The sequence below is a fragment of the Scyliorhinus torazame genome, chromosome 3 (assembly GCF_047496885.1).
Source record: "Scyliorhinus torazame isolate Kashiwa2021f chromosome 3, sScyTor2.1, whole genome shotgun sequence".
In the NCBI taxonomy this organism is placed as follows: Eukaryota; Metazoa; Chordata; class Chondrichthyes; order Carcharhiniformes; family Scyliorhinidae; genus Scyliorhinus; species Scyliorhinus torazame.
In genome coordinates, this window is record NC_092709.1 from 203,346,921 (window position 1) to 203,369,224 (window position 22,304).

The window sequence follows — 22,304 nt, forward strand, 5'->3', positions numbered from 1 at the left end:
ATGAGGGGGTTGCTGGCAGCAGTCCCGGGTTTGGCCACGTATCAGTTGATCATGGGAGGAGATTTTAACTGTGTCCTGGAGCCGAGGGTGGATAGATCGGGCCCCAGGTCGATGGGCAGGGTACGAATGGCAAGGGAGCTGGGGGGGGGGTTTATGGAGAGGATGGGTATGGTGGATCCATGGCGCTTTCAGAACCCAGGGCGAAGGGTGTAATTCCTTTTTACATGCCCATAAGATGTATTTGAGGATTGATTACTTTGTAGTGAGTCGGGAGATTTTCTATGGGGTGGAGGGGGCAGAGTATGCGGGGATAGTTATCTCGGACCATGCACCCCACTGGCTGGATATTCGGTTCAGTACGGGACGAGAGCAGAGGCCGTGTTGGAGGTTTGACTCGGGGTTGTTGGCGGATGGAGGTTTTTGTGATAAGGTGCGGTTGGCGATTAGGGATTATGTGGAGTTCAATCAGAATGGGGTGGTGTCGGCGGGCATTTTTTGGGAGGCACTGAAGGCAGTGGTCTGGGGAGAAATGATCTCATTTACGGTTCATGCGAATAAGGAAAGGAGGGAGGAACATGACCGTCTAGTGAGCGAGATAGTGGAGGTGGACGGAATATTCGAGAGTGCCCACCGTGGAGGGACTAGCGAGGAGAGGAGGGGGACATGGGGTGGTTTCTGGGCGAACTGGAATTTCCCCACGTGGAGGAAGCAACGAAGCAGGCGTTGGAGGAACCCCTGGGGCTGAGGGAGGTGCTGGATAGTATCAGGGGTATTAAGTCGCGAAGGCACCTGTGCCGGATGGGTACCCGGCAGAATTTTAGAAGGAATTTGCGGCGGACCTGGCACCACATCTATTGGAGACGTTTAATGGAGCACTGGAGAAAGGGAATTGACGGAGACGATGAAGCAGGCAGTAATCACACTGATCCAAGAATAAGGGAAGGATCCGGTGAAATATAAATCGTCTCGACCCATATCACTATTGAACATGGATGTGAAAGTATTGGCTAAGTTGTTGGCGGGGAGGATGGAGGATTGTGTCCCGGTTGTGGTTGCAGAAGATCAAATAGGCTTCGTGAAGGGCAGGCAACTCGTGGGTAATATAAGATGGCTGTTGAATGTGGTGGTGAATCTGTCGAGAGCTCTGGTACCGGAGGTGGTGGTGTCCATGGACGCGGAGAAAGCATTTGATCGGGTGGAGTGGCGGTACTTGTTCGAAGTTTTGAGAAGGTTTGGGTTTGGGCTGAGATTTGTGGCATTGGTGCGGTTGCTGTCTGGCGTGAAGAGCGAGGTTGAGGACTAATGATATGAACGAGAGTGAGGACTAATGATATGAGCTCACGAAGCTTTGACTTACACGGGTACGCGACAGGGGTGGCCATAGAGCCATTGGCGATGGCTCTCGGGGTCGGCATAGTGGCAGGGGATAATGAGGGGACAGTGGGCTAATTTAGGGGGGATGCCATTAACGGTAGCGAGAGATAGGTTTAGGTACTTGGGGATTCAGGTAGCGAGGGAATGGACGGGGCTCCATGAGTGGAACTTAACGAAGCTGGTGGAGGAGGCCAGGGAGGATCTTGAGAGGTGGGATCCACTGCACTTAACGTTGGCGGGGAGGGTCCAAGTGGTGGAAATGAATATTGTGCAGAGGTTCTTGTTTATCTTACAGGCTCTCCCGATCTTTATACCAAAGGCCTTTTTTCGGAAAGTGGACGCAGTCATCTCTGACTTTGTATGGGCAGGGAAGGTGCTGAGGGTGAGGAGGACCCTGCTACAGAGGCCGCAGGGGGGGTTGGCGTTCCCAAACTTGCTTCATTATTATTGGGCGGCGAATGTGGACAAGGTGCAGCGGTGGTGGGAAGGAGAAGGGGTAGAGTGGGTTAGGATGGAGGAGGAATCTTGTAAGGGGTCTAGTTTGAGGGCAGCATTGCCAATGTCTCCGAGTAGGTATTCATGGAGCCCAGTGCTGCAGTCCACGGTAAAGATATGGACTCTGCTGAGGAGGTACTTTCGGGTGGAAGGGATGTTGGTGCTAACGCTGCAGTGCGAGAATCATGGATTTGAGCCTGAGGGGATGGATAGTGTATACAGGAGGTGGAGGGAAATGGGGTTGGTCAAGGTGAGGGATTTGTATTTGGAGGAAGGGTTCGCCAGTCTGGAGGAGCTAAGGGAGAGGGTAGAGCTGCCGAGGGGTAGTGAGTTCAGGTCTCTACAGGTTGGGGACTTTGCACGAAAGGTCTGGAAGGGGCTCCCTAGATTGCCGGGATACACCCTGCTGGAGCGACTACTGCTTCCAGATGTGGAAGGGGAGGGAAGAATTGGGGATATATATAAATGGCTGGGGGAGCAGGGAGGCGAGCGGGTGGTGAAGATCCAGGAAAAATGGGAAGTGGAGTTGGGAATGGAGATCAATTGGGGAGTATGGAGTGAGGCACTGCGAAGGGTAAATGGGACCTCCTCTTGTGCAAGGATGAGCCTGATACAGCTTAAGGTGGTGCACAGAGTGCATATGACTCGGGCGAGAATGACTGGATTCTTTCAGGGGGTAGCAGATGAGTGTGGGCGGGGGCCAGCGAATCATGCGCACATGTTTTGGGGTTGTGAAAAATTGAGAAGATTCTGGGTGGGAGTGTTCGTGATCCTAGCCAGGATAGTGGAGCAGACCCTTTGGTGGCGATATTTGGGGTTTCAGAGAAGCTGGAGCTCCTGGAGAGGAGGAAGGCCGATGTCTTGGCCTTTGCCTCTGATTGCACGGTGACGAATTTTGTTGGGAGTGGCGGTTGGCATAGCCACCGGGGTTAGCAGCATGGTTGGATGACCTGCGTCTCAAAAATATGGGCGGGGATGAGCTAGCCGCACGTTTCGGCGGCTCCAGCTCCGACGGAACTTCGGGCTCTTTTAAGAGCCCCAACGGGGACTTTGCCGGCCGAAAAACCCGGTGTGAGGTGCGTGGGAAGGGAGTCCCCCCCGAACGACGGAGGGAAAAACCGGCGGCGGCTGCTGCAGCCCGAAGAATCTTCAACCACCAGGGCAGAGGGAGTGGAGAACAAAATGGCGGCGGAGAAATCGCAGGCGACATGGGGGCCTGAGCAGGACGAGGTTGTGAGACGGTGCGTGGATCTGCTGAAGAAGGAGGTAATGACCCCGATGTTACAGGCAATTGAGGGGCTTAAGGAGACTTTAAAGACCCAGGAGACTGAGCTTCGCGTGGTGGAGCAGAAGGTGTCAGGTATTGAGGATGAGGTCCTGGGCCTGGCGGTTAAGACTCAGACGCACGAGGCACTTCATAAAAAGTGTGCTGACAGGATTGAGGCCCTTGAAAATGGAGCGCGAAGGAAGAACCTCAGGATACTAGGTCTCCCGGAGGGTGTGGAAGGAGCGGACTGTGGAGCGTACGCAAGTAAGATGCTGAGCTCACTGATGGGTGCTGAGGCCCCTGCGGGCCCCATGGAGGTGGAGTGGGCAAATCGGATCCCGGCGAGAAGACCAAAAGCGGGAGAACCACCGAGGGCGATAATCGTGCAATTCTACCGCCTTAAGGACAGAGCCGAGGTACTGAGATGGGCTAAAAAGGTGCGGAGTAGCAGATGGGAGAATGCTGTGGTAAGGATCTACCAGGATTGGAGTGCGGAGGTAGCGAGAAGGAGGGCGAGCTTCAACCGAGCCAAAGAGGTTTTGCACAAAAGGAAGGCGAAGTTTGGGATGCTGCAGCCGGCAAGACGATGGGTCACGCATCAGGAAAGACGCTATTATTTCGAGACGGCGGAGGAAGCATGGTCCTTCATCAATGAAGAGAAACTGGACCGGAACTGAGGGACTGATGCTGCAGGGAACTGTTATTGTTGTTATTGTTATTGTTTTTGTTAATGTGATGGTGAAAGTTAATCGAGAAGTAAACAGGGAAGGGGGGGACACTGGGGAAATGTGGGCGCCGGTGAGGGGGGAAAGGCGGGACATAGTCGGAGAATGGGGAAGGAGAGGGGGAGGGGAAAGGGAGCTGCGCCATAAGAGGCGGGTCAGGTAAAGGGATGTTCCCGCGCCAGAAAGAATAAGGCGGGAAAGCAGGCGCAAGGCGGATGGGAGTTCCCTCACACCGGGGGGGTCGAGGAGCGAGCAGGAGTAGCCAGGGTCAGTTGAAGTCAGCTGACTTACGGAAGTGATATGGGGGGAACAATCAAGCTAGATAGGGATCTAGCGGGGGGGGGGACGACGACTGGGTTGCTGCTGCGGAAATCCAAAAGGAAATGGCTAAAGAGTGGGTGGTCGGGGGCGGAATGCGACGCTGGGGGAGCGAGCGGGAGCGCGGAGGCGGGATATGGGACTGGCCTAGAGAAGGTAATGGCTAGTCGACACGGGAGGGGGGCAGGTAGCCCCCCAGTGAGGCTGATCACGTGGAACGTGAGAGGCCTGAATGGACCGATTTTAAAAAGGGCCCGAGCGCTCGCGCATTTGAAAGGACTAAGGGCAGACGTGGTTATGCTCCAAGAGACGCACCTAAAGATGGCGGACCAAGTTAGGCTAAGGAAAGGATGGGTGGGACAGGTGTTCCACTCAGGACTGGACGCAAAGAACAGAGGGGTGGCCATTTTGGGGGGGAAACGGGTAGCATTTGAAGCAAAGAACATCGTAGCAGATAGTGGAGGTAGATATGTAATGGTGAGTGGTAGGCTGGAGGGAATGGAGGTCGTGTTGGTTAATGTGTATGCCCCAAATTGGGACGATGCGGGGTTCATGAGATGGATGCTGGGGCGTATTCCGGACCTGGAGGCAGGAAATTTGATTTTAGGAGGGGACTTCAATACGGTGCTGGACCCGGGGCTAGATAGATCCAGCTCAAGGACTGGAAGAAGGCCGGCAGCGGCCAAGGTACTTAAGGGGTTTATGGACCAAATGGGGGGAGTGGATCCATGGCGATTTCTTCGACCCAGGGCTAGGGAGTATTCCTTCTTCTCCCACGTCCATAAAGTGTACTCCCGGATAGATTTTTTTGTTCTGGGAAGGTCGTTGATCTCAAGGGTGGAAGAAGCTGAGTATTCAGCCATAGCGGTTTCGGACCATGCCCCACATTGGGTGGACCTGGAAGTAGGAGAGGACAGGGAGCAGAGAACACTCTGGCGATTAGATGTGGGACTGATGGCGGATGAGGGAGTGTGTGCAAGAGTGAGGGGGTGTATTGAGAGATACCTGGCGGTCAATGACGACGGCGAGGTCCCTGTGGGAGTGGTCTGGGAAGCACTAAAAGCGGTGGTCAGAGGAGAGCTGATTTCTATTGGGGCCCACAAAAGGAAAACAGAGGCCAAGGAAAGGGATAGATTACTGGGGGAGATTTTAAGGGTGGACAGGGAATTTGCAGAGACCCCGGAGGAGGAGCTGTACAGGGAGAGGAGACGATTCCAGACCGAGTTTGACCTTCTGACCACCAGAAAGGCGGAGGTACTGTGGAGGAAGGCACAGGGGAGGAGGTATGAATATGGGGAAAAGGCTAGTTGCCTGTTGGCGCACCAACTGCGAAAGAGGGCAGCAGCGAGGGAGATAGGAGGAATTAGGGATGAAAGGGGAGACACTGTGCGAAGGGCAGGAAAGATAAATGAGGTGTTTAAGACCTTTTATGAGGAACTGTATAGTTCTCAGCCCCCAGAGGGAGAGGAGGGGATGCGGCAGTTCCTGGACCAATTGAGGTTCCCGAAAGTGGAGGAGCAGGCGGTGGCAGGCCTGGGGGCGCCGATTGAGGTGGACGAGGTTATTAAGGGACTGGGAAGCATGCAAGCAGGGAAGGCCCCGGGGCCAGACGGGTTCCCGGTGGAATTCTACAGAAAATATGTGGACTTGTTGGCCCCGTTGTTGGCGAGGACGTTCAATGAGACCAGGGAAGGGGGGACTCTACCCCCGACGATGTCGGAGGTGACGATATCGCTAATTTTGAAGAGGGACAAAGATCCGTTGCAGTGTGGGTCCTATAGACCTATTTCACGATTGAACGTGGACGTCAAGTTGCTGGCAAAGGTACTGGCATCGAGGATAGAGGACTGTGTCCCGGGGGTGGTGCACGAAGACCAGACAGGGTTCGTAAAAGGGAGACAATTGAATGTTAACGTGCTATTAGGGGTGATAATGATGACTATTAGGGGTGATAATGATGCCCTCAGTGGAGGGGGAGGCAGAGATAGTGGCGGCAATGGACGCAGAGAAGGCATTTGGTAGGGTGGAGTGGGAGTATTTATGGGAAGTGTTAAGGAGGTTTGGGTTTGGGAACGGGTTTATTCGCTAGGTCAGACTACATTATGGGGCACTAACGGCAAGCGTAGTTACAGGTCGACATAGATCGGAGTATTTCCGATTATATAGGGGAACAAGACAGGGATGCCCGCTGTCTCCATTGTTGTTTGCATTGGCAATTGAACCTCTGATCATGGCGTTGAGAGACTCCAGGAACTGGAGAGGGGTGACTAGAGGGGGAGAAGAACACCGAGTCTCGTTATACGCGGATGACCTATTGTCATACGTGTCGGACCCAGCGGGGGGGATGATAGAGGTTATGCGAATTTTTAGGCGGTTCGGGGAATTTTCGGGGTATAGGTTAAACATGGGGAAGAGTGAATTATATGTGATACATCCAGGGGACCAGAGTAGAGAGATAGAAGGCTTACCGCTAAGGAAAGTGGAAAGAAACTTCCGATACTTGGGGATTCAGATCGCTAGGAGCTGGGGAACCTTGCACAGACATAATCTGACACGGCTGGTAGAACAAATGGAGGAGGACTTCAAGAGGTGGGACATGCAGCCTTTATCGCTGGCGGGCAGGGTGCAAGCAATTAAGATGATGGTCCTCCCGAGGTCCTTGTATTTCAATGTCTCCCTATTTTAATCACCAGGACCTTTTTTAATAAAATAGATAGGAGCATTACGAGCTTTGTGTGGGCAGGGAAAGTTCCGAGAGTAAGGAGGGGGTTCCTTCAGCGCAGTAGGGACAGAGGAGGACTGGCACTACCGAACTTGGGAGATTATTATTGGGCCGCCAATGTGGCAATGATACGTAGATGGATGATGGAGGGTGAGGGAGCGGCGTGGAAAAGGCTGGAGAGAAGATCCTGTAAAGGGACGAGTCTAGAGGCGCTGGTGACGGCACCGCTACCGCTCTCACCTAAAAAGTACACCACGAACCCGGTGGTGGCGGCAACACTGAACATATGGGGACAGTGGAGGCGACAGAGAGTGGTGCGGGGAGCCCTGGTGGGGTCCCCTATCAGGAACAACCATAGGTTCGCCCCAGGAAGAATGGATGGAGGATTTCAGAGCTGGTACCAGTTGGGAATTAGGAAGGTGGGAGATTTATTCATAGATGGGACTTTTGCGAGCTTGGGAGCACTGGAGGAAAAGTATAAGTTACCCCGGGGGAATTTCTTGAGATATATGCAGGTGAGGGCGTTTACTAGACAACAGGTGAGGGAATTTCCGCGGCTCCCGACACAGGGGATACAGGACAGGGTGCTTTCAGGGGTGTGGGTCGGAGAGGGCAAGGTGTCAGAGATTTACAGAGAGATGAGGGAAGAGGGGGAGGAGTCGGTGGGCGAACTAAAAGGAAAGTGGGAAGAAGAACTAGGGGAGGAGATAGAGGAGGGTATGTGGGCTGATGCCCTAAGCAGGGTAAATTCCTCTTCCTCATGCGCCAGGCTTAGCCTGATTCAATTTAAGGTGCTACATAGAGCACACATAACGGGGGCAAGATTGAGCAGGTTTTTTGGAGTGGAGAACAGATGTGGGAGGTGTGGTGGGAGCCCGGCAAACCACGCACCTATGTTTTGGGCGTGCCCGGCACTGGTAGGATATTGGAAGGGAGTGACGGGAGTGATCTCGCAGGTGGTGAATGCCCGGGTCAAACCAAGCTGGGGGTTAGCTCTATTTGGAGTTGCGGAAGAGCCGGGAGTGCAGGAGGCGAAAAAGGCCGTTGTCGTGGCCTTTGCGTCCCTCGTAGCCCGGCGCAGGATCCTACTCATGTGGAAGGAGGCGAAACCCCCTGGACTGGAGGCCTGGGTAAATGATATGGCGGGGTTTATTAAACTGGAGCAGATAAAGTTTACCCTGAGAGGATCGGCTCAAGGGTTCACCAGGCGGTGGCAGCCATTTCTCGACTACCTAGGGGAACGTTAGAGGGAAGACAGATGACCAGCAGCAGCAACCCAGGGGGGAGGGGGGGGGAGGAGGTTTAGTTGAGTATAGGTCAATAGAGTATGAGGTTTTGTTACTTGTGTATTATTATTATTATTGTTAAAAAGTTAAAATTTTCTGTTTTGTTATTGTTATCGTTTCGTTTGTTTTGTAAACGGGAAAAATGTTGCTCAGGGAAAAAAAATTTCAATAAAATATATTTTTAAAAAAAATATGGGCAAGTTAGCCAGCCTAAATCCCATCATGCATTGTGGCCACTGCTTGTAGCTGGAGTTTACATGATTATCACTGCTATGTCCTAAAATACAAGTTTAATGATTACTAATGATTACCCAGTAACCCAGTACACTTTCTACAATTAATCTCCATCCTTAATAAACTAACTCCAGTGGTATCCTCACTATTCAGTTTTAAGAGGTTTCATCACTGCACACCCCCTTCACAAACTGTACTCTTAGATTTTTCAATTCATCAAAATGTAACTTGGCACATTCATGGAAGAACATGAACCCATGGACAGAAACCTCTAGATTTTTGCACAAACTCTCAAAGTTTCTGTCTGTTTCAATAGAAGAAATAACAGTGAGCATTGAACTACCTTAGCAAAATCTGGGTCATTTCCTTTTAAAGATGCACCTTCCACAAATGCACAGTCGGCCTTAATAAATCATATGCGGAAGTCTAGAATGGGCGTTGAATTCACAACTTTTGGATTCAATTGAGAATGGTATTTACTGAGATAAGCTGGGTATGTTCTTTCAAGAAAACGGGCAAGACAGTTCAAAAATCTGACACAACCGAGGAGTAATTTTGTACCAGAAGTGTTATATTTTGGAAGCAGTTACCCATGTATGCTATTTTCATGTTTGAAAAGATTGTTTCTCTTTCTACCTGCTTTTGTTTGTTTAGTTTAAAGACTCTGCTCTTTCATGTGAAATATGTCTAATTAATGTTTTTATTCTCATTAGTGCCGATGCACCTGCTCCAATTTCTATCGTAGAAGAAACTCGGGGTAATGGGGTGATGCGAACGGTAAGTTTTCCATTGAGAATAGAACAGTATAAATGAGGTGCAGGAACAATTATGTATCACTGGAGGAAGAAAGGATTAAGGCATGTGGCAGTTCGGTGGGGTGTTCTGTTCATGTACAAAATAAAGATAGATTGGTGGGATGAAAGACCCTTTCCTGCCCTTGATTTCCTGCAATAAATTATGTAGTCACAAAACAAGAGAAACCAGGGTTGTTCATCTGTTTCAGGCCATTGCTATTTCTGCTGAAGGATATTTCAATGGGAATCTCTTCTCTTCGTTCTTCTGACCCTCATTCAGTTCCTACCAGTATAACATGACTGATTTAATGTCATGTTTTCTGGATTTTTTGGCCATATTTCCATGGGCAACATAAGTGGTTTTTTTTTCATTCATGTGTGGAATGTGGGCATCACTGGCTTGGCCAACATTTATTGCCCATTCCTACTTTCCCTTCAGAAGGTGGTGGTGATCTGCTGCCTTGAACCACTGTGGGTACACCCACAGTGCTATTAGGGAAGGAATTTCACAATTCTGACCCTGTGACAGAGATGGAAAGCAGCGATATATTTCCAAGTCAGGATGGTGAGTGACTTGGAGGGGAATCTCCAGGTGGTGGGGTTCCCAGGTATCTGCTGCTCTCGTCCTTCTGGATGGTAGTGGTTGTGGGTTTGGAAGGTGCTGTCTAAGGAACCTTGGTGAGTTACTGCAGTGCATATTGTAGATGGTACACACGGCTGCCACTGTTCTTCGGTGGTGGAGGGTTTGAATGTTTGTGGAAGGGGAGCAATTAAGTGGACTGCTTTGTCCTGGATAGTGTCAAGCTTCTTGAGTGTTGTTGGAGCTGCACTCATCCAGGCAAGTGGAGACTAGTCTATCATATTCATGACTCGCGTCTTGTAGATGTTGGACAGGCTTTTGGCGGGGGTCGAGTTACTCGTTGCAGGATTCCTCGCCTTAGACCTGGTATTGTAGCCACAGTATGACTAGTCCAGTTCAGTTTTTGATTAATTGTAACCCCCAAGATGTTGATAATGGGCGATTCATTGATGGCAATGCCATTGAATGTCATGGGGTAATGGTTAGATCCTCTCTTGTTGGTGCTGGTCATTGCCTGGCACTTGTGTGGCACGAATGCTACTTGCCACTTGTCAGCCTAAGGTTGAATATTGTCCAGGTCTAGCAGCGAACATTCTCATTTATGATCTTATGATGGAAGAAGGTCATTACTGAAGCAACTTCGGGGCAGCACGGTAGCATTGTGGATAGCACAATTGCTTCACAGCTCCAGGGTCCCAAGTTCGATTCCGGCTTGGGTCACTGTGCGGAGTCTGCACATCCTCCCCGTGTGTGCGTGGGTTTCCTCCAGGTGCTCCGGTTTCCTCCCACAGTCCAAAGATGTGCAGGTTAGGTGGATTGGCCATGATAAATTGCCCTTTGTATCCAAAATTGCCCTTCGTATTGAGTGGGGTTACTGGGTTATGGGGATCGGGTGGAGGTGTTGACCTTGGGTAGGGTGCCCTCTCCAAGAGACGGTGCAGTCTCGATGGGCTGAATGGCCTCCTTCTGCACTGTAAATTCTATGTCTATGTTAAACTGAAGATGGTTGGGCCTAGGCCACTACCCTGAGTAACCCCTGCAATGATGTACTGGAGCTGAGATGATTTACCACCAACCCCCGGCCATCTTCCTTTGTGCCAGGTAAGACTCCAACCAGCGGAGAGTTTCCCTCCTGATTCCCATTTACTCCAGTTTTGCTAGGGCTCCAGATGTGCTGGGCTTCTCCATCTGAGGATGGGAATATTTTGTGAAGCCTCCTCGTCCAGTGAGTTTTTTTTTTTCTTTTTAAAAAAATGTTGAGTACCCAATTCATTTCTTCCAATTAAGGGGCAATTTTGCATGGCCAATCCACCTAGCCTGCACATCGTTGGCTTGTGTGGGTGAAACCCTCGCAAACACGGGAGAATGTGCAAACACCACACTGACAGTGACCCAGAGCCGTGATTGAACCTGAGACCTCGGCTCCGTGAGCCAGCAGCGCTAACCCACTACGCCACCGTGCTGCCCTTCCAGTGAGTTGTTTAATTGTCCATCACCATTCACGGTTGGATGTGGCAGGACTGCAGAGCTTAGATCTGATGTGTTCATTGTGGAATTGCTTGCAAGTAGTCCTGAGTTAATTTAAAATTTGTTTTTAATGTTACGGCTGATGTTAAGAGTTAAATTAACAGGGAAACAATGATGGGACAATGCACTGAATTGCAGTGTGTCTGAACTGGCATCTTGGAGACAAATGAAGAATAATTTGGCTGCCCAACCATTCACATTTGCTTCTGTGACCATCCTATTCCTTGGACCTCATCAGGGGTGGTTGCCCTGTTCGGATGGTGGATTTTGACAGGAGGCTAGTTGATTTTCCGATTGTCAACAAGGGCATGAGGGATGAGGTTGGCGGCAGGACAGCATGGAATAGTCAAGACAGCATTTAACCATATATGATATCACAGAGCCCTGATAAAACTGAAGTCAATGGGAATTGGGGGAAATTGCGCTGGTTGGAGTCATACCTGGCACAAAGGAAGATGGTTGTGATTGGAGGTAAATCATCTCCGTCCCAGTCTCGGATCATCACTGCAGAAGTTCCTCGGGGGAGTAAAAAGGCCCGACCATCTTCAGCTGCTTCATCAATGACCGTCCACTATGAGGTCAGAAGTGGGGATGTTCGCTGGTGACTGCTCAGATATTTAGCACCACTCGACAACTCCGATACAGTCCTTATCCAAATGGAGCAAGACCTGGACAATATCCAAGCTTGGGCTGACAAGTAACATTTGCACCACGCAATTACCATGTCCAGCGAGGGGATTTAACCATCACCCCAGAACATTCAAAGGCATTATTGTTGCTGAATCCCCCACTAGCAACATCCTTGGGGGGAGGGTTACCATTGACCAAGAACTGAACTGGACTAGCCCTATATAGACCATGGCTGCAAGAGCAGGTCAGAGACTAGGAACCCTGCGATGGGTAACTCGCCTCCGGACTCCCCAAAGCCGCCACCATCCAGGAAGCACTAATTGGGAATGTAATGGAGTACGCTCAATATGCCTGGATGAATGTGGGTCCAACGATGCTGAAGAAACTTAACACCATCCAGAACAAAGCAGCCCTCTTCCAGTTCAATCTCTCAACCAACCGTGAACTATGGCAGCAGGGCAACAGGTACCTTGGAACCACAACCCCCCCCCCCCAACATTCAATGGAAACCAGCTCCCAACAGTGCATGATGAACAAACCCCAACAATTGTCGAAGCCCCCCCCCCCCCCCCCCCCCCCCCCCAACCCAACTCAAATTTCACCTTCTCCAAGGTCAAAACCTCCTGCAGGACCCCCCGCCACGCTGAGGCACAGGGTGGAGAGGCTGACCTTCATCCCAGCAGGACCCGCCTACGAGCGATTGAGACATCTGCCCCTGCACTCGCCTGCAACTGAGCTGGTTTCTCACCCCGAATATGGCTTCTAGGGGACTGGGCTCCACATCCACATGCAAGATCTCTGAGATTGTACTGAACACTGTCCTCCAAAACCTTTCCAGCTTCAGGCAGGAACAAAACATATGAACATGGTTTGCGGGGCCCCTCCCACATCGCTCACAGACTTCCTCCTCGAACAGACGGCTCATCCTTGATTTTGTGATGTACACCCTATAAACCTACCTTCAGCTGTATCAGCCCCAACCTTGCACACTTGGTCGAGGCATTTACCCTCCGCAGCACCTCCTACCTCAGCGCCACACCCAGCTCCTCCACCCCACTTCACCTTGAATCCCCCTCCATAGATACCCTATCCTCCAGGATCCTTCCGTAGATTGCCGAAAAAAAAACCTCTGTTGACAGCATCGCCTCCAGCAACGAGGACACTATCGTAAAGGTCGGGAAAACATTTCTTGCAAAGTCCTGAATCTACATGTACCTAAACCCTTCCTTTTGCGGCAACCCATACGCCTAAAATTACCTCCCAACTCCTCCAGGCTCGCGACTCACACACGCAGCAAACCCCCCCCCCCCCCCCTGGATGAATGAGGTGATCAGCGTGTCCACCCCCTGATGATGAACTTAGTGAAAAGAGCAGTAGTCATTGAGATCAAAACATTTAATTTTAACTGCTTGCATCCGGCCCGCCACTGACAAAGGGAGATTGTCCCACCTTGACAAATCGGCCTTCTCTCCCTCTCTCTTGCACCCTCCCCCCAACTATCCCAAGCTCCTTTAGCGCAATGGCCAGGTGCTCTATAGCCATTTCAACAACCTCATCACGTGCAAGAACAATTGCCTTCCATTCACGAGCCCATCTGATCCTCCCCAATCGCCTTCGGGAGACATCCTTCCAATCTTGACGCCAAGCACCATTGCCAATATCTTGGCATCTAGATTCAACAGAGATATGGACCGATACGACACACACACTCCACCGGACCCTTATCCTTATTAACAACAAAGAAATAGAAGCTTTCCCATCGTTTGCGGCAAGACACTCCTACCTATGACATCCTCAAACATTCCTGCCATCATCAACGCCAGCTTGTCCTTAAATTTCTTATAAAATTCAACTGGTTTCCCTGCACACCTCCCAAGTAACTCACCATCCTGACTTGGAAATATATCACAATTCCTGAAATCCTGGAGCTCCCACCCTGACACTACTGTGGATATACCTACACCACCTACAGCGGTTCAATAATGCACTGCTTTACATTGGTTTGTGGTCCAGCAATACACAGCCACTAAAATTCTTGTTTTCAAATCCCTCCATTTCCTCATTCTTCTCCATCTATCTCTGTAACCTCCTACAGCCTTTCAAGATTTCTGCCCATCTCTATTTCTGGCCTCTTGCACTTCTCTCATTTGAAAAAAAACTCCTCCACTATGGGCACTATGTCCTCAGCTTCCTATCCCTGAGCTTTGTAACTTCCCTCTTCTCTACCCCTTTCTTTTTGAGGTGCTCCTTAAAAGTTAACTCTTTGACTAAGCCTCTGTCACAATATCCCCTTATGTGTCTAGATGCCAGATTTTGTTAACATTCGTATGGAACATCAGACATTTACTACTTCAAGGCATTACATGAATGCCAGTTGTGTGATTTTTTTTCTCTCTTTCTTCTGCAGACCATCATAGTCTCTCCAAAATACTTTGAAAAATTGGGTGAAGATTTATGATATTTGACACTCTCGCCTTGTACGAGTTAGTTTGAGACATTTGAGGCTCATTCATGTAGAATTCTTGTAGCTGTAGTGCGAGGCAATGTTCATAATGTGGGCTGAATGTCATCCCAAGATTCTTAAAAGGTGAAAGACAATGGATGATCACTCCAGTAATCGTCCAAGTCCGATATTGGATAGAGAAAACAGCCTTTGACCCACCGACCAACAGCAGTCGTGGCTTTTTCCACCCTCGGCACAACATCGAGGGCTGAAGGGCCTGTTCTGTGCTGTACTGTTCTATGTTCTATATCATTATTCAATGTAGTCTCATGGATTCTTTTAAACCACATGAGGCAGAGCCTCCATTTAACATGGTATCTGAAAAACAACATATCTAACAAGGTAGCACCCCTGCAGCACTACATTTTAATTGAAAAATACAGATGCATAGGTTTCGTATCAGATCACTGGCAGAACGGCCTCTGATTCACCAGCCCCGCCATGACCTCGGGCCTTCAGTAATCACGGTGCCATATTTAAAGGCCGTCCCTTCACAAAGCAAGCACTCGCTAAGGTAGGCTTTTTCAAACTGGAGGTCACGACCCTTGTGTCGTGGGCAGGTTTAAATGCGTTGCTGCGCACCCTGAAATTAGCGTAAGTATCCCAATTGAGGGGTGCTACAGTGGTTATCACTGCTCTCTCACAGCTCCAGGGACCCAGGTTCAATACCGGCCTCGGATAACTGTCTGTGTGGAGTTTGCACTTTCTCCTCGTGTCTGCGTTGGTTTCCCCCCCACAGTCCAAAGATGTGCAGGTAAGGTAGATTGGCCATGCTAAATTGCCCCTTAGTGTCCAAAAGATTAGGTTGGGTTACGAGGATCGGATGGAGGCTTGGGCTTAAGTTGGGTGCTCTTTCCAAGGGCCGATGCAGACTCGATGGGCCAAATGGCGTCCTTCTGCACTGTGAATTCTATGAACTGCTGGGTAAAGATCAGCAGGATGGGGAACAGAGTAAGTGCCACGAAAATGGCTTTTGTGAGCAGAGATATGAGAGAATGCATGGCCCAGGAGTGAAGCAGAGTTGACTGGCCAGTTGACGGACATCCCAACAGCAAGCCAGATGGTTAACTGTTATTTGAAACAATCACACGGACAAGATTGAAGCCGAGTTCAGGGAAACCTGATCATCACCAATCAATCTGAATCTTTACTGAACCAAAGTCTTTCAATAAACTAACCTTAAATTGAGTAGCTTTTCAGAATCACCGCCCAAGAGACTCGATCCCCACATCTGTAGAGGCTCACACAGACCCCCACTCTGCATGCCCTCCACATATACACACTCTCGGTCCTCTCATTGGAAAGATCTTTTGGGAAGCCAGACGTCAGGGGAGAGTTTACTCAACCAATGTGTTGAGGGACAATAGGGTTTGGAGAATAGTCTTTCTTTCTGGATCTGGGTGTCGATCCTCACCCACATAAAACTCACTGTATTTAGCAGATTAAACCTGGCACAGAACCATCACAGTCAGACCCTTTCACAACAGCTATTGAAGGAAAATCCTCGTAACTTTATGGAAATTGCTGCCTTTGCCTGCGCCCCATCCCCAAAATATCTTGCATTGTAAGTGAAAAAATTCTTTATCAATCCTAAAAGCAGCCTTCTTGAGTTTAAACCTGTATCCTTTTCTTACTCTCACACTTCCGTTTACAGTAATGTTCTGGATACATCTTTCCCAACTATTTATCAGCATTCATCAGCTTGTCATGCAAGATTCTTAGATTAAGGGCTATTAAGCCTAAATTTCTATTGATGTGGGGCTGGTTTAGCACAGGGCTAAAGAGCTGGCTTTTAAAGCAGACCAAGGCAGGCCAGCAGCACGGTTCAATTCCCGTACCAGCCTCCCCGAACAGGCGCCAGAATGTGGGGACTAGGGGCATTTCACAGTAACTTCATTGAAGCCTACTTGTGACAATAAGCAATTTTCATTTTCATTTTTTTCATTAGAAGAGGAGGAGTTGCGGGTGAGGGAGGCCATTTGGAGGTATGTGGAGAGAAATTATACAGGGTGAGGTTTCAGCAGCTACTGTATGGGAGGTGTTGAAGGCAGTGGTGAGAGAGGAGTTTGTTTCAATGTGGGCACACAGGGAGAAAGCGGAGCGGGTGGAGATGGATAGGTTAGTGAAGGAGATTCTCCAGGTGGTGCTCGGAGGGCCCGGAGGCGGGGCTGTTGCAGGAGCAGCAGAGGCTGCAGATGGTGTTTGGGTTGCTATCTGCAGGGAAGACTGGGCAGTTGAGAAATGCGAAATGGGCGGTGTACGAATATGGGGAGAAGGCTAGTAGGATGCTAGCACACCAGCTAAGGAAAGGGGAGGCAGCGAAGGAGATTGGGGAAGTGAAGGACAGAGGGGGGAATACGATCTTGGACCCGGTGGGGGGGCGGACAGGGTGTTGAGGGACTTTTATTGCAGGCTATTTGAATGGAACCCTCAGCCGGGGTGGAGGGGATGAGGTGGTTTTTGGAGGGACAGGAGTTTCCGAAGGTGGAAGAAGAGCTGGTGGAGGGTCTAGGGGCCCCAATTGGACTGGTGGAAGTGGTGCAGGGGCTGGAGGCGATGTAGTCGGGCAAAGACCTGGGGCCAGATGGGAACGCAGTGGAGTTCTGTAAAATTATTTTCAGGAGTGCTTGGCCCCTGCTGGTAAGGGCGTTTAATGAGGCTAGGGAGCAAGGGGTGCTCCCTCCGACAATGTCACAGGTCTCGATTTCTCTCATCCTGAAGCGGGATAAGGAACCGGAACAATGTGGGTCGTACAGACCAATCTCCCTGTTAAATGTAGATGCCAAGATTTTGGCCTCGAGAATAGAGGATTGTGTGCCAGGAGTGATGGGGGAGGACCAGGTGGGATTCATGAAGCGGAGGCATTTAGCGGCGAACATTAGAAGACTGTTAAATGTGATTATGATGCCCTCCAAGGGAAGGGAGGTGGAGTTGGTGGTCGCCATGGATGCGGAGAAGGTCTTTGATCGGGTGGAGTGGGAGTATTTGTGGGAGGTCCTGGGCCGGTATGGGTTTGGGCAGGGTTTTGTGGACTGGGTCAGGTTGCTGTACCAGGCACCAGTGGCGAGCGTGCGGACGAACCGAGTTAGCAGGGATCATTTTGGGATGCACGGGGGGGAGACGAGGCAGGGTTGCCCAATTCTCCCACTGCTTTTTGCCTTGGCTAAATAGCCATTGGCGATGGTGTTCAGAGCGTTGAGGGACTGGCAGTGGATAGTACGGGGGGGGTTTGGAGCACAGGGTCTCTTTATACGTGGACGACCTGCTTTTGTATATTTCTGACCTGCTTTTTTGGGGGGGGGGGGATTGGAGGGATTATGGGGATTCTAGAGGAATTTGGACGGTTTTCGGGATGCAAATTGAACATTGGCAAGAGCGAGGTCTGTCTGATTCAAGCAAGGGGACAAGAGAGGAGATTGGGGAGAAGGGGGACTGGTCCCACTGAATTTCAGAAACTACTACTGGGCGGCAAACGTGGTAACGGTTAGGCAGTGGGGGTGGGGTCTGTGTGGGAGCTGGTGGAGGTGGCATATTTAGGGGCACTGGTAACGACATCTCTGCAGTTCTCGCCGGCTCGGTACTTCACAAGCCCGGTGATAGTAGCTGCCTTGAGAGTGTGGGGACAGTGACGGAAGCATATGGGAGCGGAGGGGGCGTTGACATGGCCACCTATCTGTGGCAACCACCAGTTTGCAATGGGGGGTGAGGGGAAGCTGGATGGGGGGTTTCGATGGTGGCAACGCGCTGGGATTGAGTGGTTTGGGGACCTGTTTATCGACGGCAGCTTTCTGTGCTTGGAAAGTTTGGAGGAGGAGTTGGAATGGGTTCCGCTACCTGAAGGAGAGGGACTTTGTGCGGAGACAGTTTTCGACCTTTCCGCACCTTCTTCCCAGGGGATACAGGACAAGGTAGTGTCGAAAACGGGAGTGGAGGAGGGAAAAGTCTCAGAAATTTATAAAGAGCTCATGGAATGGGAGGGGGCCCCGATAGGGGAGGTGAAGCGAATGTGGGAACAAGAATTGGTCAGGGAGGCGGGGTTGTGGGAAGATGCCCTGAATAGAGTCAACACTTCCTCGTCGTGCCCCAGGCTTAGTCTGATACAATTTAAGGTGGTCAGTAGAGCACATATGACTGTGGTTCGTATGAGCAGGTTCTCTGAAGGGGTGGAGGATAGGTATGGGTGGTGTGCGGGAGGGCCCACAAATCATGTCCACATGTTTTGGGCATGTGCGAGACTTAGGGAATTTTGGCAAGAATTTGCCGATATCGTGTCAAAGGTATTGAAGGTATGGGTGGTTTCGAGTCCAGAGGTGGCGGTTTTGGTGTCAGAAGACCCGGGAGTCCAGGAGGTGAAAGACGCTGATGTTTTTGCTTTTGCCTCCTTGGTAGTTCAGAGACCGATCTTATTGGCATGGAGGGACTCGGAACCCCCAAAATCGGCGGTATGGGCTAGTGACATGGCTGGGTTTCTCGGGCTTGAAAAGATCAAGTTCGCCCTGAGGGGATCGATGCTAGGATTCGCCTGGAGGTGGCAGCCGTTTATCTTTTGGGAAAATTAAGCTGTCAGCAGTAATGAGGGAGGCATGGGGTGCTGGTTGAGGTGGGAAATAGTTGGTGGGGAAGGGGGATTGGGGAATTGTGTATGTAAGCCATGTTGGTTGGTTAGGTGTTATTTGCTTTGTTGTTTTTTTCCTCTTGAAAATTGTTCAAATTATATATGCCTTAATAAAATATTTTTTTTAAAAGGCAAATGGTATGTTGGCCTTCATAACAAGAAGATTAGAGTACAGGAGTAGGGATGTCTTGCTGCAGTTATACAGGTGAGGTCACACCTGAAATACTGTTGTGCAGTTTTGTTCTTATCTGAGGGAGTGTAGCAAAGGTTTACCAGACTGATTCCTGGGATGGATTGAGTCGGTTAGGCTTGTATTCACTGGAGTTCAGAAGAATGAAGGGAGATCTAGAAATCTACAAAGTTCTAACAGGACTAGAGAGGGTAGATGCAATAAGGATGGTGCGGGATGTCCAGAACCGGGGTAGACCAGTAAGGACAGAGTTGAGGAGAAGTTTCTTCACCCAGAGAGGTTTTGGCCTGTGGAAGTTGTTACCACAGGAAGTAATTGAAGGCACAAAACATTGTATGTTTTCAAGAAGCAGTTAGATATAGCAGTAGGGGTGAAGGGGATCAAAGGATATGGGGAAAGGCGGGATCAGGCTATTGAGTTGGATGATTAGCCATGATCCTAGTGAATGGCAGGCACGCTTTAAAGTCTGAATGGTCTGCTCCTGTTTTCTATGTTTCTATGTCAGGCAACCTTCTCATCTGGCATGGGAGGCACCCAGATTATACCCTCCACCTGTCGTCATACAAGGCAAGCTAGCTTATAACAAGGGGGAGAGGTCCCAGACCATCAGTGGAATGTTAGAACTGAAGGTCCTGACCAATTTTGAGAATGAAGCAGTCCAACTGGTTGGCAAAGATGTAGACCATTCCTGTGTTGACTGTGAGGTCGCAGAGATGAAACAAGTGAGAATCTGACACTACAACAACCTTATAGAGAGTGATGTCCTCTGCCGTGCACCAATGATTTTTCCTTCCTTTCGTAAGCCGTCCATGAGCCAAGCCCTCGACTCAAGGCCTGAAGATGCTTCCAAAGATGAATCTGGCAATACTAATTGAAGACCCGCCACAGCACTCGCCTGCGCAGAGACACACAGTGGTGGGACCTAGTTTTAGAGTAACCTTCAGGTCACAATCTGGTGATCACAGAGCATTGTCTGATCCACAGCAAACCGAGGCAGGGATATCACAAGATGCTGGCATTCGGAGGGGAGCTGGAGACCAGGAATCTGCTGAGGCCGAGTCAGATGACAAGCCTCTGGATGCAATTCTACCTGTTGCTGGAGCTGAAAAGACAAGTTCAGGAACATCAGGCAGGGATGCCTGCTGCACTCCTCAGATTTCAGGGCATGATGATGGAGTCCGCCTGCCTTCAGTCCCAGGTAATCGTGCCAGCGTGTTGTTGCATCGAGGTCAACACTGGTAAGATGGCAGCTGCAATGGAGACTTTGGTCCAGGACATCGGTGCTGCACTGGGCTCCACCCCATCACTGAAGCACAAGCTGGCAGCTATCAGTGTCAACGCAATAGGGCTGTGGGGCATCTCAATCTCACTCCAACTACCCATTCGCAAGGAGTCAGCCAGGAAGACTTGGGAACCAATAGGGAGAAGGACTAGCAGCTCTACACCCCGGGGCCATCCATCCAGAGGACTTTGGGATTTTCCTGTAACCCCACCACCTCCAGTTCCATATGCTGGAGAGGGTGCTACTGCCGCACAGCAGGACTCCAAAAGCAGCCCTGGGCCTCCAGGTCTCGGCCCTCCAGAAGGCAACGGCCAAGATCGGCACAGGGTGCAGACTGCCTCCACTTCTACTGTGGATGTTTGGAATGCACCAAGACTGTGCAGCAGAGCTAGGAAAGTCAAGAAAATGAGGCATGATGGTATTCTTGCTGGACTAGTAATCCAGAGACCTAGGAGAATGATCTGGGGGCCAGGGTTTCAATCCCACCATGACAGGTGGTGGAATTTAAGCTCAATAAAATATCTGGAAATAAAAGTCTAATGATGACCATGAAACTATTGTCAATTGTTGTAAAAACCCATCTGGTTCACTAATGTCCTTTAGGGAAGAAAATCTGCCCTCCTTACCTGGTCTGGCCTACATGTGACTCCAGACCCACAGCAGTGTGGTAATGCCCTGTGAAATGGCCTAGCAAGCCACTTGGTTGTAACCACTACGAAAACACAAAGAGTAATGAAACCGAACAGACCACCCGGCATCGACCCAGGCACCGGAAATGACAACGCCAAACCCAGTCCTGTCGACCCTGCAAAGTCCTCCTTACTAACATCTGATGGCTTGTGCCTAAATTGGGAGACCTGTCGCACAGGCTAGTCCAGCAACAGGCTGGCGTTGTCATACTCACAGAATCATACCCCCCAGACACCACGATCACCATTCCTGGGTATGTCCTACATCACTGGTAAGACACACCCGGTAGAGGCAGAGGTATAAAGTCGGGAAGGAAGTCCTCAACAGTGAATCTGGACTCCATGAAGTCTCATGGCTTCAGGTTAAACATGGGCAGGGAAACTGATAACCCACGTACCAGACACCATCAGCTGATGAATCCGTCCTCCTCCATGTTGAACACCACTTGGAGAAGCATTGAGGGTGGCAAGGGTACAGAATATGCTCTGGGTGGGGGACTTCATCACCAAGAGTGGCTCGTTAATACCACCACAGGCAGAGCTGGCTGGGTCTTAAAGGACGTGCTGCTGGACTGGGACTGCAGCAGGTGGTGAGGGAACCAACAAGAGAATAGCAAAATTGACCTCATCCTCACCAACCTGCCTGCTGCAGACGCATCTATCCATGACCGTATCGGTGGAAGTGACCTGCGTGCAGGTCTTGGAGACACAGTCCCGTCCACACACTGAGGATACCCTCCAATGTGTTGTGTGGCACTACCACCATGCTAAATGGGATAGACTTTGAACAGAGCTAGCAACTCAAAGACTGGGGATCCATGAGGTGCTGTGGGCCATAAGCAGCAGAATTGTATTCAACCACAATCTGCAATCTCATGGCCTGGCATATCCCCCATTACTTACCATTACCACCAAGCCAGGAATTAACTCTGGTTCAATGAATGAGTGCAGGAGGGCATGCCAGGAGCAATATCAGGCATGCCAAAAAATGAGGTTACAATCTGGTGAAGATACGTGTGTGCCAAGCAGCAAGTAATAGACAGAGCTAAGTAATTACACAATGAACACATCAG

General features: G+C 50.2%; 1 protein-coding gene across 5 annotated transcripts in view; it reads left to right on the top strand.

Moving 5' to 3' along the window:
* The window catches only part of fip1l1a (FIP1 like 1a (S. cerevisiae)), a 139,521-nt gene that overhangs the window by 5,974 nt on the left and 111,243 nt on the right, over nucleotides 1-22,304 (top strand). For all 5 annotated transcript variants that reach the window (XM_072496770.1, XM_072496767.1, XM_072496769.1 and 2 more), the window contains exon 3: nucleotides 9,135-9,198. In XM_072496770.1, the coding sequence (XP_072352871.1) occupies nucleotides 9,135-9,198 (64 nt within the window). The remainder of the gene's footprint in view (nucleotides 1-9,134; nucleotides 9,199-22,304) is intronic.